Genomic DNA, 16,376 nt, shown 5'->3' with positions numbered 1-16,376 from the left:
ATCCGACCGAAATAGATGGTAATTTATTTTATAAAAGGTATATTACAGTTGTATTGTCTTTGTCTCTGTTACTTTTATATTTATCAGACCATTGTTGTGAGAGATATTTCTATTGTTTTGAATTAAGTACCGGTTGCACGACTACGAGGACGTACGGCTTATAAGGTTGTGGCACAACCGATGGCCAAATATTCATCTGTTGGAATTATACGTATTTTTTGTTGACTTCGGTGGCCAAGGATCATCTGCAGATACTGTCGATGATAGTCCAACAAGTAGAGTTGTTAGACGAACTATCAGAAGGACGATGGTAGATTTAAATATGCCACCTGAGGGTAGTCAGGAGGGGTCTAATGTTGAAGTTCGTAACGTTGACTTAATGGATGACGGTCTTAAAAGTCATGATGGTTTTGCTATCAGAAATTCGATGATGAAGCAGTATGAAGTCAACCTCGATGATGGAGATGATGCTGATGAAGAACCACCCGAAATTCCCGATGATGGTGACGAGGAAGAGGAGATGAACTACTACGGTGACACACAGATTTCTCTGACACAGATCCAAGCAACGAGTTTGAGGTTGGACAACAATTTGGGAACAAGGAAGAAGTCATGTTGGTAGTTAAGCAGTACAGCATCAGGAGGACTGCGGAGTACAAAATAGTAGAGAGTGACCAATTGAGGTACAATGCACGATGTATCCAGTTTGGACCCGGTTGTAATTGGAGCATACTTATATCATATCGTCGAAAGCAAGAAAAGTGGGAGGTTAGGAGATACATTGGTCATGAAACTTGCATGCAAACTTCGATGGGGTAAGATCATTGTAGGTTGGATTCGAAGTTGATTGCGCAACACATTTTCACGATGGTCAAGGCCGATCCAACAATCAGTATCAGGGTTCTACAAGGAGGTATGGAGAATCACTTTAGTTACAAGGCGTCTTACAGAAAGGTTTGGCTTGCAAAACAGAGAGTCATCGCTAGAATATATGGCGATTGGGAGGAGTCGTACAACGAGCTTCCTCGTTGGTTATTCGCCATGCAGATGTACTTGCCAGGTAAGATTTATTTCATGTTTAGTTATTTGATATTAAATAATTCAGCCGTGTAGAAGAAGCCCACTAATGTATTTCTATTTAGATACTTGGGTGCAACTAGTGACACAACCCTAGTCTGTCTCCACTGACACTGTGATGTTTTATCGGGTCTTTTGGACGTTTTCGCCGTGTGTTTGAGGCTTTCAAGCATTACAAGTCACTTATCTCCTTTGATGACACTCACTTATATGGTAACAGAGAAAAGACAGAAAAGAGTAATATAAAAAATTTGAAAGAGAGAATGGAAGAAGAAATGGACAAACAAAAATGATTTCATTAAGTTTAAATAGTGTGCCAAACTCATCGTAGAGTTTGCCAGGGGTTCGACAAACTTGCTGTTATTCTTAAAAAAAAAAATCGTATCCTTAAAAATAAAGTCAATATCTCTTTTTTAGAAAAATAATAAGTTTTTTTTTATTTTATTTACGAAAAACATCCATATATATAGTTAGTTAATGCAAAAAAATACTACGTGTAAATATAGTAATATTTTGTAATTAGGGTGATTTTCGTGTACACTTAGGCCATTGACTCCCTATACTTTCTTAATAAATAAATAAATATATATATATATATATATATATATATATATATATATATATATATATATATATATATATATATATATATATATTGATGATGATGTGGGATCAGCCCACTATAAATGTGTGATGGCACAAATAACTACATTGGATAATCATAATTTGATAAATGTATCATTATTAATTATTATTAAAGTATTAATAGACACTAACTAATTTATTCTTTTATTTATTAAATATATGTATAAAAATAATAAATATAATATTAGTCAAAATTATAAAAACCTCACATTCTAATTAAAAGAAAATATGTTTAAGTACGTATAGAAATAGCAAAATAGGAAACTTATACATCAAGCTTTATTACACACACATATATATGTATATATATAAGTACAGATATTTATATTGATAATCCTAATTTGATAAATGTAACATTATTAATTAATGATCGTATTTGTATTAAGCAAGGTTGCGAGAACCGGACCGATCAATAAACCGGTGAGGTCACTGGTTCAATAATTCATTGGTTCGATCGGGGTTCAACCGGAGTTCAACCGGTTTAATTAAATATTAAATAAAATTCAATAATTTATAACTTAATAAAATTTAATATTTCACATAATAAATTATCCATTACTTAAGATTAGAGGTTCACAAACAACTTCAAACATCAAAATTGATAACTAAACAAAAAATAAAACAGCAAAATTCATGAAACAGCAACTCAAAATTGAAGCAGCAAAATTGAAGCAGCAAAAATTGAAGTAGCGAAAATTGAACTCAGATTCATGAAGCAGCAAAATTCATGAAACAGCAACTCAAAATTGAAGCAGCAAAATTGAAGCAGCAAAAATTGAACTCAGATTCATGAAGCAGCAAAATTGAAGAAACAGCAACTCAAAATTGAAGCAGCAAAAATTGAACTCAGATTCATGAAGCAGCAAAATTGAAGCAGCAAAAATAATCCCCAGCTGCCTTCAACGCATTATAATAGAAAGCCAAAAACAGATTCAAGATTCATCAAACAGAAACCAAAATCATGTAATCCAGATAAACATGAAGTAGCAACTCAAAATCATGTAATCCAGATAAACATCAAAGAGCATGTTTTCTGTGATAGAGAGGAACAGAAACATGAACAGAAATAGGAACATGAACTCAAATAGGAACAGAACCATGAATAGAAACATGCCCGCATACATGAACCGAGGTGGAAGGCAGAGTATTACCGGCGACGACGGTGGAGGTGGAGAGTTGGGCGACGACGGTGGAGGTGGCGAGCTGGGCGACGGCGATGGAGGAGAGGAGCTCCGCGACGGCGATGGAGGAGAGGTGCGACGGTGGAGGTGGCGAGCTGGGCGACTACGATGGAGGAGGTGCGACGGCGATGAGGGGCTGTGGGAGGTTGAGAGGGTGAGAGTTGAAAGATACTGAGATACTGAGGGTGGTGGCTATTAGGGTTCGTGCATAGCTGATAGCCCTTTTCTTTTTTTTTTCCCTTCAAAACGACGCCGTTTTGAAGTTTAATATGCAAACTAATAAATCGTGAAAAAACCGAACGGTTCTCCCGGTTTACTGGTTAACCGCCGGTTCGACCGAGTTTTTTAACGATTTTTTGCTAGTCGATTTTTGACTTTATTCGGACCGGTTAAATAACCGGTTCCCGATTTTTTTAGTTGAACCGGCCAGTCCAGTTCGGTTTTCAGAACCATGGTATTAAGTCTATATATACTATCTTATTTTATCTTGTAATATACAAATACAAAGCGTGTCATTTAATGGGATATAGAGGTATTGACTGATTGGACATAAAACTATATAGTCTTCGTGAATATTGTGTCAACCACACTCGGTCGGGTCAACAAATTATAATGGGTTAACTAAAACCAAATACACGTTTTTTTTTTGTTAATTAATAAATAATTTTAAATATGTATTAATTAATAACAACTATAGTGTTAAAAGTGTATTTTATAAATAATATTTTTTTAATTTAAATATTTGGTTCATTATTAAGGTTCAATTTGAATAAACAGTTAATAAAATTCTTTTTAAAAATAAATTAAAAGTGTTTATTTTAAAAAAAAATATGATAATTTTTTTTTAAAATTTATTTTTTTAATTTTTTCATAAATACTTAAGTAATTTTTAAAAAAATTATAATTTAATTTTAAAAATTATATTAGACATTAATATTATTATTTTTTATAAATTAAAAATAAATTAAAAAAATAAATTTTAAAGCTTTGCAAATGGAGGCTAAGCAGGTAAACTTACCGCCAGGCAGCCAGGCAGCCATACACAGAAATCATCCACATCCAGTATTCTTGCTTGGTTGGCGGTTAGTTACTAGTTAGCACGCCGTTCCTTCTCAATGACTTTTTTTTTTTCGAAATTTCATTTAAATTATTAATTGGTATGACTATGCAAATTGGTTTACATAATATTATTCCAAATCAATTTGTAAGAGATTCATCAAAAAAAATTTAATTTTGGTGTAGAATAATATGTACATTTAATTACATAACGATACATTAATAAAAAATTAAAAATATCTATCTTTTATATTGACGGCGTAAATAACCATTTAAAAACAAAAGTAATTGAACGACAGTATAAAATATTTTATACTGTCAATATATTAAAATTAAACCAAAAATAATTATAAGAGATTTTTAGTCTTTAATCTTCATTATGTCAGATAAATTAATTTTCACCTTAAATTATGTATTAGAAATTAGAGTTTAACTTTGATGCATTGACAATTTTACACTGTATTTACACCGTCATCACATTTATTTTTTGAATGATTATTTACGTAGTCAAAATAAAAGATAATTATTTTTATTAATGTGACGTTATATAATTAAATATAAGTATAAAACTATTTTACATAGATAGTGCATCAAAATTAAATTCTAAAAATTAATAAGTTTGACGTATAAACTTTTATCATTATTTAAAAAAGACATTAAAAAAAAAATTCTCATTTCAACTTCTTTGCAAAAGAGTATCGTTAATCTCTAAAAAATTCTGACTTAAAAATAATTTACCTAACAAAATAAAAATGTAAAGATATTGGATTAAAAGTTTAACGAGAACCTATGTAAATTATTACTCTATTTATACTAACGTTTTTTGCAGTACACTCCATTCCGGCAATACTTTTTAGAGGAATCTTAGGCAGCAACAATTTTAGTATTTTGTAACTATCAATTGGTTATCAATAGTATTTTTAATGGTGTGAGATTATATTTAATGGTGGGAGATTACTCATTTTTGTTTTGATGGTTAAATGCTGGCCAAAAAACACAAAAGTTGCTGGCCTCCTATACTTTTCTATACTTTTATTCATAGATAAATTTATAAATATTTTTGTTTGATAAAAGAAAAGTTAGGGTTGCATACGGATCGAATCGGATCGGATATAATCTAAAATTCTATCCGATCCGCACTGCACTCATTGTATCGAATCGGGTACGATATTCGCATTTTTTTAGGACGGAACCAATCCGATTCGATCCACATACTTGCGGATCGGATCGGATCGGATATCAGGTATATCCGCATAATTCAAAAAACTATTTTAAGATTCTGTTTGGCTGTTTTTACAAAAAAAAATCCAAAAAATTCATTTTTTATTTGTTTAAACCTATTTACTCTTAAAATATTATCAATAATAGTTCTCTTGAATAACAAAAACAAAATAATAACACAAGATTTAAGTTTAATTATTCTAAGTTGAAGTACAACATAAAAAATTGAAAACAAAATATCATAAAATTCATAAAATAACACGCTAAAATTCATATCACATTAGGGTTTACTTTCTTAAACTATACTATTTATATGTGATGTGCGGATATGCGAATTTGCGAATCAGATATGCGGATATCACTGCCGAATCCACAATCCGATCCTATTATAATGCGAATCGGATCCGATCCGATCCAATGACTATGCGAATTGGATAATATCCACAAAATTAGGATCGGATGCGGATTCAAATATTATCCGATCTATGTGTAGCCCTAAAAAAAATAGTATATCTACAAAGGATATATGTGAAAAAAAGGAGTAAAAACAACGTATTCCATCCATTGAAGTCAAACAAGCAAAACCAAAGACCAAAAAAAAAAAAAAACAAAAAAACAAGCAAAACCAACAGTTTTTTATTATGCATTGAAAAGAACACTAAATTCACACACAATATTTAAAGATTTTATTTATTATTCGGCCTAGTTAAATCTAAGGCAGACATGATGACCACTAAATCAATACCTTGTGTGCAACCACGAATCAGTGTTTTAAGTTTTAACATATTGAGTTGGGAAACACCGTAGCTAAAAAACTTACTGGGAAATGGGTCGAGCCCATTGGGCCAATAGGTTTGGGCTGCGTAAATGATGGGGCTGAGGAGACGCCTCATTGAAACTAGGCCACTAGGGTTATTCTTCTCGGTCTCATTCTCACAATGATCTTCCCTCTTAGGCCTCTTTCTCCACCATCCCATCGATTTTAACATTTGTGTTGTTTCTGATATCGATCAAATCACACCTTCTGTTTGATGCATCGTCTATAATCCAATCTCATCTTCCGCCGCAAATTCAGTCTTCTTTCCCGCCGGTGGCGCCTCTACTCTCCTCCACAACACTGGTTCCAATCCTCCCTTTCTCCTTTTAGCAAGGTTCTGAAAATCGGATCGAACCGGCCGGTCGAACCGGTTTAATCGAGAACCGACGATACAAACAATCCAATCCTCCACCTATAACCGTTCCTGGAAAAACCGCTGGAGAACCGTCGAACCGGCCGAAAACCGGTCGGTTGGACCGGACCGGTAACCGGCCGGTTCAAATAAAATGACGTAGTTTTTAAATTCGTAAAAAAAAAAAAAAGGAACCACGCGTAAACCAACCCCTTCCCCCAATCATTCATTCATTTCACCATTTGTCACTATATACTCCCTGTACTGGAGATTGGAGAACTCTGAAAGCGAAGGAACCCTAGCCCTCCATCGGAAGCCGCCGTTCCCAGGTCGTCAGCGCCGCCGCCGTCCCCAGGTCGTCAGCACCGCCGTTCCCAGGTCGTCGAACCCTAACCCAGTAACTCGGCAGGTGCTCTTCATCTTCGCTGGCTTCTCGGCACGGAACCAGGTTAGTGGCTCGTCTTCATCTTTGGTCTTCTTCAATTCTTCTTCGGTCTTGGTTTGAACTTTGAAGTTTGGTTCTGAAGTTTGGTTCTTCAATTCTTCTTCTTCGGTCTTCCGTCTTGATTTCCAGTTTGGTATTCCCTTGTATTTGGTGGTGGTTAATGGTGGAAATGTTACAAATTTTGAAATTTGCAAATTTCTATGTATGGTTCTGAACTTCTCATTGCTCTGTCTTGTATTCACTATACTCTGATTGCTCTGTTAGTCAGTAATACTTACTCTGATTGCTGAATTGGTAATCAATAAATTTGCCTTTTTGCTGTAAATCGGGACTTTACTAGGATTTGTTAAATTTGTTGCTGTAACTTGAAGTTGTTGCTGAATTTGTTGCTTCCCAGTCACAGAATCAGAACAGAATGCTCAGTCAGTGCTTGATTGATTGGCTTTGCTCACTACTGATTGTATTTGATGATAAATTTTAAATTGGTAACTTTTAAATTTTAAATTTGCACTGCCTATGTTACTGATTCACTGTTCTTTTAGTGCTTTTTGTTGTTCTTAATCATTGTCATGAGCTTTGTTAAAATTTGCACTGCCTATATTATTGAGTGTTCCTTCAATGCTTTTTGTTGTTGTTAATCATTGTGATGAACTTTGTTAAAATTTGCCCTGCCTATGTGACTGATTTACAGATTCATCCCTCTCGTCATTATCATTGGCATGAACTCCAAACCAAAACCCCAACTCTCTGGATAAAATTGTAACGAAAGTTGATTGGGACTTTTTCTTCTACTTAAAGGTATGAATCAGAATGATGAGGCCAAGTTGTGAATACACAAGTGTCAACGGATTATAATATATATTGAGTTTGTGACATTAGAAGGGTGTAGTAATAGCAATAATGGAGTCATGTTATTTGAATATTGAGGTTTAACATTTAAACTCTCAGCTTCTCAGCCCTGTTTGATTCTTCATCTCAGGCAATTGAATCGAATCAACCAGGCCTTCCTTTTCTTTTTCTTTTAGTTGATTCTTAATTTTTCTAATATATGTAGCTTTCTGAATCAAGTGGATCAGATTATGTAGTTTTCTTGATTTGGTATATTTTCGGGAGACGCATTAGAAGAGCTATTTTATTATTATGTTTGCTATAATAATATTCACATGTTCTGTATGCTTGTGATTGTTTCCATGTTTATATTTTCTTTCCAAGTCACTTGCCATGGTTGTTCTTTGAGTTAAGGGCTTAAGGCTTTGTATGTGTGTGTGCTCATATGTGATAATGTTGAATACCGTTGCAATAGGAGTTCTTGGAGCACCCTCATCTTTGGTCCTTTATAATTTATTTATGATTTTATTCTAAAACGGTTTTTTCGGTTGAATCACTGGTTGGACCGGTTAGACTAATAAACCAGTGAACCAGTGACTAAAGCAGTTTGATGACCGGTCCGGTTTTCAAAACCTTGCCTTCTAGTCACTTCCGAATCTCTCATTTTCTTTTGCTGTATTATCCTATATTAGCTTTCTTTTGCATCTTCCGTTTAGTTTCTAACACAATATAGTTCAGTTTGCTTGTCAATTTTAATTTAATTTCTGAAAACATGGTGTAGAAGTAGTGAACACTGAACACTGAACTGAATTTGAATCGGATCTCGGAGAATTCATTCTTCGTCGGTGGTTAAGATATGGAAGCGTCGTTTTTCCGTTTTCTGAAAATTGTCGGAGTTGGATACAAAGCGAGATCGGAAGCTCAAGGTCGGTTATTGTATTTGAAACTTGGATACAGTCACGAGGTTGAATTGGCGGTGCCGCCGGCGGTGCGCGTGTTCTGTTTCAAGAACAATGTGGTTTGCTGCACCGGAATTGACAAGCAGAGGGTGCACCAGTTTGCTGCCACAGTGCGCAATTGCAAGCCTCCTGAAGTTTACAAAGGGAAAGGTATAATGTACATTGATGAAGTCATCAAGAAGAAGCAAGGAAAGAAATCTAAATGATGTGCTACACGAAGAATTAACCAAATATTTCTGTATTGATTTCGAAGTTGATTTGGCTTAACAATACATATGATCCATTTTGTATCAGATAGAGATAAGTGTTAAATAATCCCTTTTCATTTGCCTTATGTACTTCTATTAATTGGTTTTGATCGATGCATTAGTTTTGTGATTTTAGATTTCCTTGAATCAATCGTCATTGCGGTTTCTTCTTCATCTATTAAAGTTGCCTACTGGTTCTCTTTTCTTGCTGCCGCTGCCTGAGTTATAAACAAATTTAGCTAAAGTCCTAGTGAACTTGATTGTGCTTTTAGAAGAGGGAAAAAAATTCGCTTCAATATTTTTGTGCTTAAAGAAACAAAAGAATAGTTTTTTTTTTCTTAAAAAAAGTTAACGACACTGTAAAGTGTATTTTCTTATTTTTGCTGTAAAAAATCAAAATAGATATTTGATGGCATTGGCAGTTAGGGGTGGCAAGCGGGGAAGTTCTGCCCCGCCCCGCCAGAAGTTCGCTCCGCCCCGCCTAGTGAGGCGATTCAAGAATCCTAGCCCGCTTCGCCTAATGGTGGGCTGACGGGCTGGCGGGCTAAACCCGCCAAATAAATTTTTTTTTATTTTTAACTATTAAATAATATATATAAAGGCATAAAAAAATCTCTCTTATTTTTTACTTTTAACTATTATAATTTCTAAAAATTTAAACAAATTATAATCATAAATATTAAAGTCTTTGTAATTATAAATATTTAATAAATATAATTATAAACCAAGTTTTTATCCAAAACATAATTATAAATATTGTTCCAAAGAAAAATAAACATAATCCAAAACATAATTATAAATATTGTCTCTAAAAAAAATAAATATAATCCAAAATATTCAATTTTCATATTCATTCTCTTGTAAGTTGGGTTGGGGGAAGTTGGGTTTTGGTAAAAAAATTGTAAAAATACCCCTTGCTAAAAAAATTCTAAGCCCGGCGGGGAAGCCCGCCCCGCCCCGTCAAAGTCCGTAATTTAAGCGGTGCAGATTAAGTAGGCTTTTACTATTTGGTGGTCCCAATTTTCCAGTCCAACCTGCCTTTTTTGGCGGATTACATGGGCTGACCCGACGAATTTAGGCCCGTTTGCCACTCCCTATTGGCGGTGTACCTTCAGTTTTGCCACGAATGCTGAAGGTTAAACACAATAAAAATGGAAAATTTACTATAGTTTCTTTTGAAACAAGATATTCACTAAATAAGAGAAATGACATTTATACTATTTTTGTTTATATTTTTTTACAAAAATATTATTTATATATTAAAATCAATTACCAATACATTTATGTATAAATACATCTGTTTAGTTTATTTTTAATATTTATTTGTATTTTAACATGTATTTTATACTAGTGACTAATTTTAGTATATATTTAACTTGATTAAAAATTTTTTTATGATATGAAACACAAACTTTTTTTTTATTTTTTATCAATTATTTTTCATATTAAAAATAAAAAATGTATAAAAATAATATATATAACATTATTCTTTAAAATCATGGCCATAGTTGATGACTTGATGGAGATAATATTCATTATTTTTTTTTGCTTACCTTTTTACATTTTCTTCCCGAACCTTTTTTTTTATGGGTCTCCTGCATAAACATGGACACATGATAGCCTAGCTTCAACTGAAACCAAGACCCTTGAAAAGCCCACCTTCGCAATTGACGGGAAAAAAAAATTGGAAGTCTTATAAATTGGAACAACCTAAGTAATTAATTTTCAGGCATTACTGACGAAATACGGAAATAGTGATCGAAAGCCATGTCAGTACCCGTAGACATTTCCTCACTTTTGGAATCAAGTTCTAAATAAAATCATAAGCACAATAGACAGCATAATTAAATTCACAAGTTCTAAAAAAGAATGTATCTAACACAAGAAAGAAAGAAAGAAAGAAAAAATTGACAGATTCATCTGACAAAAAAGAATAAAGCTATGATCATGGGAACTGGAATGAACCACCAATTTGGTTAGAACCAGCAGGGGGATTGATTGCCACCCACAGGAGAGAGATTGTGATTGCTATGAGTCCTGACCATACAAAAACAATGGTAGGTGTCCTCCCTCTCCTTCCCATCAAACCTTTTGCAAATGGGTATAGATGAGTCAACACCCAGAAACTGAAGAAAACACCACCTATTAGACGGCTCCACTGCGGTATCACACTGTATATCGTTCTGCTAACTCCCACTGCAATTGCTATCAAATTAACCATCATGATTGTTATTGGTGGGATCATCAGGGATGTCCATTTCACAATGTAGAGGTCAGCAAACTCGTCATCTACGTCATCGCCGGCAGATTTTGAAGTCAATGTGAATGAGATCTCTATCCCGGCTATGACTTTGAGCAAGCCTTGGAGGACTGCAGCTAGATGAGCACTGGTCCCTCCAATCAGCCAGAACTGCTCGTTCCGCCACCACTCTTCCAACTCAATGCCGGACCACTTGATTTCGAGCACTGCAAGCATGCACAAAGTGACAGTGATGCCTAATAGGTAAGAAAGGAAAGTAACATTGAGAGTCTGCACAATGAACTGGCCGGAGAAGAGGGATAGCGCCGGGAGGAAGCAGTAAACAATAAGGAATATGGAAGTGAACGGGTAAATTCCGACGTTGAGGTATGCGATACGTTGAAGAAATTTCATTCTTGGGCTAGCAAGAAGGGCATTGTTCCGTGAGAAGAATATTTCAACTGAGCCAGTAGCCCATCTAAGGACCTGATGCAGCCTGTCAGTGAGATTTATTGGTGCCGTGCCGCGGAAGGCATCGCGCTTAGTCACACAGTAAACTGATTTCCATCCCCTGTTGTGCATCCTATATCCAGTGACCACATCCTCAGTAACCGAGCCATAGATCCATCCAACTCGCTGTCCCCACTCGGTCTTGTCCTCGTACCAACAGGAGATGACACTGATGGCCTCGGCCACGGTTGATGCATCAAGAAGATCCCGGGGAATGGTGAGAGCACCCGGTGGCCGTCCATTTTTCACAGCAGGGTGATCAGCAAGAGGTCTACCTTGGAACTCTGCCACTGGGATTGAATCAATGAGGAATGTTGAGTTTCCAAACTTCTTAGGGAACAAAGATAGATTCATTTCTTCATCATCAGATTCGCCCATTCTTAGTGCCCTGTTCTCTTCGGGGGTGCTTGCCATTGAAGCAAGCTTCTTCTGACGACCAAAGCAGCAACTACAACAACCCGGGTTATGCTCTTTTGAACGTGGTGGGTCGAAACCGTATAGCGCAACGCGTCTGAAAAGGCACCCAGTTCCCACATAGACTGGCCCTTGAAGTCCATCAAGGGCTCTCATGTTGACATCAAAGAAGACGGTGTTGTGATTAGCATATCTATCAGAGGGATCGATCCCCTCGAATCTCTGGGGGAACTGGACATAACAAATGCGGTCGCCTCCCCGATCCATCATAAAGCACATGCCTTCCCTCATAGCTTTGGAGTTGTAGATATAGTGGTCGCAGTCGAGATTGAGTATAAAAGGACCATTAGACATTATGGCTGAGGCTCGGACCAAGGCATTCATGGCCCCGGCCTTTTTGTTGTGATCATAGCCCGGACGCTTCTCCCGTGAAACATAAACAAGAAGGGGAAGTCGGATATCAACATCAGTCACATCAATGAGCTTTGTATCATCAGCATTTCCAAGAAGAGGTTCATCACTGGGAGGTTTTAACATCACCTGCATCATTTATAAAGAGCAATTTTGTGTCATCAGTAATCTCTCTAGGACTTAACATTCGGGTTCAGGGGAAAAAAAAAAACTCTCCATGAGAACTAATTTAGTACCTGAATTATACCAGCATGGTCTCCCCTTGTGTGTTCAGATGTAGGACTTAACCAAGTACCTGGCCAATGAGTTCCATCAGCCATCCATGTTGCTTTTGGAATCTTTGCCGGTTCTATGGGTTCGTCTTCTTTGTTTTGTCTCTGAAGTTTCATGGCCTTGATTTCCTCTCTAGCATGATAGGCATCTGACCGACGACGGATTGAGTCAGGCAAACTATTGATCCTAACCTTGAACTCATCATACTCACGCTTCACCCGTCTTCGATCCTTGACAAAATCTGGCTTTACTTTGTTCTTGTAAGGATCTCTCTTTAGGCTGAAATATGATTCAGGATTCCTTGGCTCGATATCGTGTTTACGACAGAAGGGAACCCAAATATTAGCAAAGCTGGCAGCTTCAGCCATTGCCTCAAAAGTAAGAAGGGCGCCTCCATCATCGGAAACATAGCAAGAAAGCTTCTCAACAGGGTAATCAGCAGCTAAAATGGACAATATGGTGTTTGCTGTGACAAGAGGTGGTTCTTTCTCCGGATCTGCAGTAGACACAAAGACATCAATGCCTGGAAGATCAGACTTCCCTGTAGGATTGTTAGGAGTCGGTGTCTCGAACTTCTCCTTCAGAACATTGAGATCCGTGGAACGATTTATCGGGCATAGTTTGGGAAGTTGATCTAGAAGCCAGGAGAAGGCAAACCATATCTCACAAACAACGGACATACCCCACAGCCAGATTGCATCAGTATTTTTGTGGCTCACTCTCCACATAAGGAATAGAGTCAGGACCACCAATCGAACAAAAATGAGCAAGCTGTAATAACATTCGCAACAAGAAGAAAATCATGATAATGCACAGATAAATGATACTTCTAGAGTTCATTACCATTATACATGTTATATAATAAAACATCAAGTCATAAAAATCGTAAAATGTGAAGTGAACATCATGGTTTAAGTCATAATAAACACATATTCACCAACGAATCATATGTTGCAATACTAAGATATCAAATGGCCATTCATAACAATGAGGAACTACATTGTTTAAGTTTGTAAATCATTTTATAAAATAGAAGGCCGTTATGGTTGTTATCAATGAATTATCATTCTTCAGTAAAGTACTTAAACTAAAGAGTTATATACCGATATGGACTCAGAACAGCAGCAGGTATTTTCAATTTCCGAGTAAGCGGCCTCCAGGGTCTGTTCATTAACTCAGTTGGCTCAGCAACACTATCCTCTTTTTCATTTCCGAAACCTCCTTCCTTTGGCCATATAGCATTGCCATAGCCATAGGTTCCCTTTGTCTCAAAGAGCCACCTATTATGATCGAAGTCTCCAGTTTGGCTCCTCATTAATGCTGACTTTGTTGACTTCATCAAGGACAATCTCCTCTCCATTTTAGACATTCCACTAGGCGGAGGAAGCGGAAGGGGGCGTGAATTGTCCACCGCCACTTCATCTAATTCTGTGTTCTTATACGGCTCCTTGCATCCCGGGCATATCCCACCTCCTGCTTTTACTGCATCTATATAACAATCCCTACATATCTTAAAGTCACACTCACAAGGAAGAATATCAACGCCGCGCTCATCACTCATCACTTTAGAATCACAACCAGGAATTGCACATGAGGATCCTTTTGCTCCGGCCATCTGTGGATGGTTTGCCTCGGATTCTATCACCTTATCCATCAAATGGGCTCTTGTAACACTGTTGAATCCACCCGTGAAGAGTGAATTCGACACATACTGCTCCTCAACTTTCTGTGAAATCGATGGATCCATAGGTTGGTTGTCTGGGGTTGGTGGTAAATGCACTGTATAATTCGCAAAGTCAGTGCTCCCAAGTTCACTGTCAAGATCATCTCTAGAGTAGCTGACATAGCGACCGGAGGACGTTCTCCGAGCAAATGTTACTTTCTGGCTTTCATTGACATCAGACCTTGTTGAACTTGATTGAGACAATCGACTAGGCTTAAATGATTTTGATGCCATATTTGAGAATTAAGACTGATTACAATATCCTGAAATTCAGAAGTTTTGCAACTAATCTATAAGCAAATAAATAAACATTGAATCCAGATATCACAAATGAATAATACACAGAATTCAAGTCACCTACAAGTCAAAGCTTTAAAACTTAAAGTGAAAAATGCTCTACTGTTCTAGTGTTCTAATGATCATAATATATGATTTCTTTATTTTCCAACAATAAAAGGATTCTGATGCAACAAGCCAAGAACTAGATCTCAATGAAGTTTTGAACAATGTATGGATAATGTGAACAAGTTTGCTGAATCGTCAAAGAAAGAGCTTGGAACAATAGAGTAATTACGAATCAACTACCTTCCATGTAGTGTGGTTGCCCACAGAAAAGAAAAAAGAAACGAAATGAGAGACAACAGATTCACCAGAATCTAAAATACAATGATGGAGACTCTCGGCATTTATTCCTTTAAACCCCTACTACAAGATCCCAAAATCTTCTTTCTCATCATCACAATTTCTCAGCAACTAAACCAACTCCAAGAGCTCAACCCAACTCAGAATAAGGCCTGATTCTAATGAAGAAAAAAAAAAAGGTTCGATCCTTCCATCTCTTTCTCTCTCTTTCTCAAAACTAAAATAAACATAAAAAAAAAACATGAAGCAGAGATGTCTCAACTAAAACACAATGACATTAAGGAAAAGTTTGAGTTGGTAAACCCTTTTTGACTTCTCTGCTTTTGCTGAACCCTACAAATCAACATTACTCTAAAATCCCACAAATTTTCCTTTTTCAAAAAAATCTTGCTGGATTATCATTTTCCAATGCTTTCTCTCCATTTTTTCCCCGCTGTTCAAAAGATCATAACCAGCTGATTACACGTTGATGAAAACCATGAAGTAAAGTTCACACCCAGGAGTAGTAAAACAAAGCATACATAGAAATATAACATAACATAACACACCTGTTTGCTGTTTGAAGAAAACTAAAATGGCAGTGAGACAGTTTCAGATCTCAGTGTATGAGAAACTCATCAGGAAGAGATTTGCCAAAAATAATTTCAAAGTTGAACAATGTGGAGCTTGCTCTCCAACTGTCACCTTATAGTATCAGAAAAAAAAAAAAAAAAACACGCTCACACGCACAGAAAGACAGAGCTGAGAGAGAGAGAGAGAGAGAGAGAGAGAGAGAGCGCTACGCAATAATCTAGTTGTGCCCAAAAGTACTATGCCATGATTTAAGGCATATTATCATGTTAAATTCTTCTTATTATCACAACATTTTTTTAAGTGTTCCTTCTCAATTAATTAATTTAGAGGTCTAACGAATAGAGTTTTTTTCATAATATGTTTAATCATTTTGTTAATTGTTAGGTAAAGTACAAAACTTTCCATGTAGAAATTAAAGTTTGATTTTTGTAAAAAGTTGGGTTATGATTCGAGAATATGATCATTTTCTATTTAAAATTGAATTATATACCACATTATTTATTAGTGATTTATTAAATATAATATAGTTTATGAAAATTTTAATTGTGTATTATCAAATTAAATAATAATTAAAAGAATTTTTCATTTTTTAAAATAAAAAATTGTGCTTTTCCGTCGAAGATATATACATATTGGCAAAATAAAAAAGAATAATATTTTTTATTCTTTTAATAAAAAGAGCCACTTTACACAATTCTCAAAAGTCACAAAGTCGGTCCAAGTGCATTGGTTCCAAATCCAAATTTTGTTGACATAAAAATA

General features: G+C 35.8%; 2 protein-coding genes across 4 annotated transcripts; one reads left to right on the top strand and one right to left on the bottom strand.

Moving 5' to 3' along the window:
* Positions 1 to 6,103: 6,103 nt before the first annotated feature.
* Positions 6,104 to 8,915, top strand: LOC112801334 (large ribosomal subunit protein uL6m). 2 transcript variants are annotated; one of them, XM_025844005.2, is made up of 3 exons: positions 6,104 to 6,797; positions 7,486 to 7,592; positions 8,404 to 8,915. In XM_025844005.2, the coding sequence occupies exon 3, from the start codon at positions 8,479 to 8,481 to the stop codon at positions 8,785 to 8,787; it is 309 nt and encodes a 102-aa protein (XP_025699790.1). In that variant the 5' UTR covers positions 6,104 to 6,797; positions 7,486 to 7,592; positions 8,404 to 8,478; the 3' UTR covers positions 8,788 to 8,915. The 2 variants fall into 2 exon arrangements, with proteins under 2 accessions (XP_025699790.1, XP_072093267.1); XM_072237166.1 differs by lacking the exon at positions 7,486 to 7,592 and having other exon boundaries at positions 6,582 to 6,797.
* Positions 8,916 to 10,624: 1,709 nt separating this feature from the next.
* On the bottom strand, positions 10,625 to 16,105 carry LOC112801333 (cellulose synthase-like protein D3). 2 transcript variants are annotated; one of them, XM_025844003.3, is made up of 4 exons: positions 15,590 to 16,105; positions 13,780 to 14,662; positions 12,640 to 13,447; positions 10,625 to 12,532 (listed from the first exon to the last, which is right to left on the bottom strand). In XM_025844003.3, exons 2-4 carry the CDS (start codon positions 14,631 to 14,633, stop codon positions 10,775 to 10,777), a joined length of 3,420 nt encoding a protein of 1,139 aa, XP_025699788.1. In that variant the 5' UTR covers positions 14,634 to 14,662; positions 15,590 to 16,105; the 3' UTR covers positions 10,625 to 10,774. The 2 variants fall into 2 exon arrangements, with proteins under 2 accessions (XP_025699788.1, XP_025699789.1); XM_025844004.3 differs by having other exon boundaries at positions 14,985 to 15,858.
* Between the last annotated feature and the right edge of the window lie 271 nt (positions 16,106 to 16,376).

Source organism: Arachis hypogaea, chromosome 5 (genome assembly GCF_003086295.3).
Source record: "Arachis hypogaea cultivar Tifrunner chromosome 5, arahy.Tifrunner.gnm2.J5K5, whole genome shotgun sequence".
Classification (NCBI taxonomy): Eukaryota; Viridiplantae; Streptophyta; class Magnoliopsida; order Fabales; family Fabaceae; genus Arachis; species Arachis hypogaea.
The sequence above is the reverse complement of the archived record's forward strand: the minus strand, read 5'-3'. Positions and strand labels throughout refer to the sequence as shown.

Bases quoted from the DNA above. Each gene is read 5' to 3' on its own strand.
- LOC112801334 (XM_025844005.2), top strand. From the start codon at position 8,479: ATGGAAGCGTCGTTTTTCCGTTTTCTGAAAATTGTCGGAGTTGGATAC.
- LOC112801333 (XM_025844003.3), bottom strand. From the start codon at position 14,633: ATGGCATCAAAATCATTTAAGCCTAGTCGATTGTCTCAATCAAGTTCA. The intron at 13,448-13,779 runs GTATATAACTCT...ATGTTATTACAG, and splicing joins GCTGTTCTGAGTCCATATCG to CTTGCTCATTTTTGTTCGAT. The intron at 12,533-12,639 runs GTACTAAATTAG...TAAATGATGCAG, and splicing joins ACCATGCTGGTATAATTCAG to GTGATGTTAAAACCTCCCAG.